At 47.5% G+C, this 1,848-nt stretch overlaps 1 protein-coding gene across 1 annotated transcript; it reads left to right on the top strand.

Moving 5' to 3' along the window:
• The first annotated feature begins 327 nt into the window (after positions 1–327).
• LOC131293517 (uncharacterized) lies at positions 328–735 on the top strand. The gene has a single exon (XM_058321593.1). The coding sequence runs from the start codon at positions 328–330 to the stop codon at positions 733–735; it is 408 nt and encodes a 135-aa protein (XP_058177576.1).
• The last annotated feature ends 1,113 nt before the right edge of the window (positions 736–1,848 follow it).

The raw sequence follows: 1,848 nt of genomic DNA, 5'->3' as shown, positions 1-1,848 counted from the left end.
GCCAATCGCACGCAGAATCCTCGCCAACGGCCCGGAGGTCCAAATCAAGAATGAAGCGCACAAACTGCTGCCGGCGCGAAATAAACGATTCCACAAAGCGGTTGACATTTTCATCGCCAGGTGAGATCATCATCATCATCATCCTCCTTCTTCAAAAAAGAGCCAAACCACCACCACTCGTATGCTGATCGAAAATTCGCTAATTTTGCAATCCTTCCAACCCCGTGTGTTTCTTCGAATCGAAGCCGCCGTTCGCAGGCAGCCAAACGGCAAGGCGGTCGGGTCGATGACCCGCGAGCCGGTAGAACAACAATTCACTCTAGCAGAATGGCATCCACGTTCGCTAATCTGCCGCGCGCGGACCAGCTGGTGTATCTGAACTGCGCCGATTTCGTCGGCTCAAGCACGAAAGCCACCGTCTGTTCCGATCCGTTTCTGCTGTTTCTTTGCGATTTCGATAAGGAATGCGATGCCGCCGCCGCCGCCGCCGCCGAAGCTGACGAAAGGTCACACCGCGAAGATGGGACGACCGGCGGGGCGTTCGAGGATGAGCCCGGCGAAGATGAGGCCAACCATCAGCTTCCGCTCCGGTACGAGCTGCGGCCCTCGCAGGATCAAGTGCTCGCGGCGGCACGCCAAACGTGGAACGCGCTGTCGGACGAGGCGCGAGAACCGTATCGCTTTCGGGCGATCACGGCCGCACTCTTTCCGGCAGCCATCGATCAGGCGCTCTGACAGCCGGATATCGGTCCACTCAAAGCCCGAGAGTGGCGGTAGTTCCAGTCAAAAATCCAGGCCACTAGCGTCAACAGAGCCGATGCCACCGCCGGATATGGAACGGATTTGCAAAGCCCCCTTACTATTCGGGACGGAAAGACATCACCAGCGGCGAGGAGTGGAACGCTTCGCTACTCTTCAGCTGTATGCGCAAATGCGTGCACCATGGCAGCGACTGGCAGCGGCGCATGGAACGAAATAAAACTATGACTGTTTAGCGAACGGTGGTGAACGCTTCTAAGGGTGCACTACCACCCTTGTTTAGAACGTACAACAAATTATTTACCGTACCCCACACAACGCCGAATGCAGCCAATCCTTTTGCCCCTTTGGAACATTCAACTTTCCCAAAACTAAACCACACCGCATCATACAACACCAACAAAAAACAGGCATGGAAAATGTAGAACTTAAAACGCATTTCGGTCAGCAAAGGGCGCCATGCACGGGCGATGTGGCTGTTTGTTTGGTGCAATCTTACGCACCGCTGCCATGATCCGGAATTGTTTTAAATTTTCAACAACAGCTGTTTACACCGCAGGAACATTCCCTGCTGCACCCCATATGCCTCTTCTGCATGCCACACACAGTCGCACACAAATGCTCTATGTGATGGTGAAAAAGATGCGTTAGTTCGAGTTCGATGAACATAATATGTTTGTTTTAAACAATTTTACCAAGTTAAATAACAGGAATTTCTAAGCATACAGTAAAAACCATTTTATTATCCTGCTGGAGTAAGCGCAACCAAATCTGATCAAAACGTTTTACCATATTTTACAAAACATTATAATGCAAACAGCAACTTTCTTGCAAAATTTAATATCATAATTCATTTCCTCTTTCGTATCCTCTTCTAATGGGTTTTAAAATCGTGAAAGTTGAAAATTAATTCTTTTTCCGTCCGTTTTCATTTGATTGGATATTAAAAACAAAAAAAAAACATTTCTTTTAATTGTTAAGATTTATTGCACAAATATTATCTTTTTAACAAAAGTGAAGCACAACCTGAGAGTTTTTAATTTAGATTGTAGAATTTTAATTTTAGATTGTAGAAATGAATTTGATTTA

This window comes from Anopheles ziemanni, chromosome 2 (genome assembly GCF_943734765.1).
Source record: "Anopheles ziemanni chromosome 2, idAnoZiCoDA_A2_x.2, whole genome shotgun sequence".
NCBI lineage: Eukaryota > Metazoa > Arthropoda > Insecta > Diptera > Culicidae > Anopheles > Anopheles ziemanni.
Note: the sequence above shows the minus strand (reverse complement) of the source record. Positions and strands in the feature narration are given on the sequence as shown.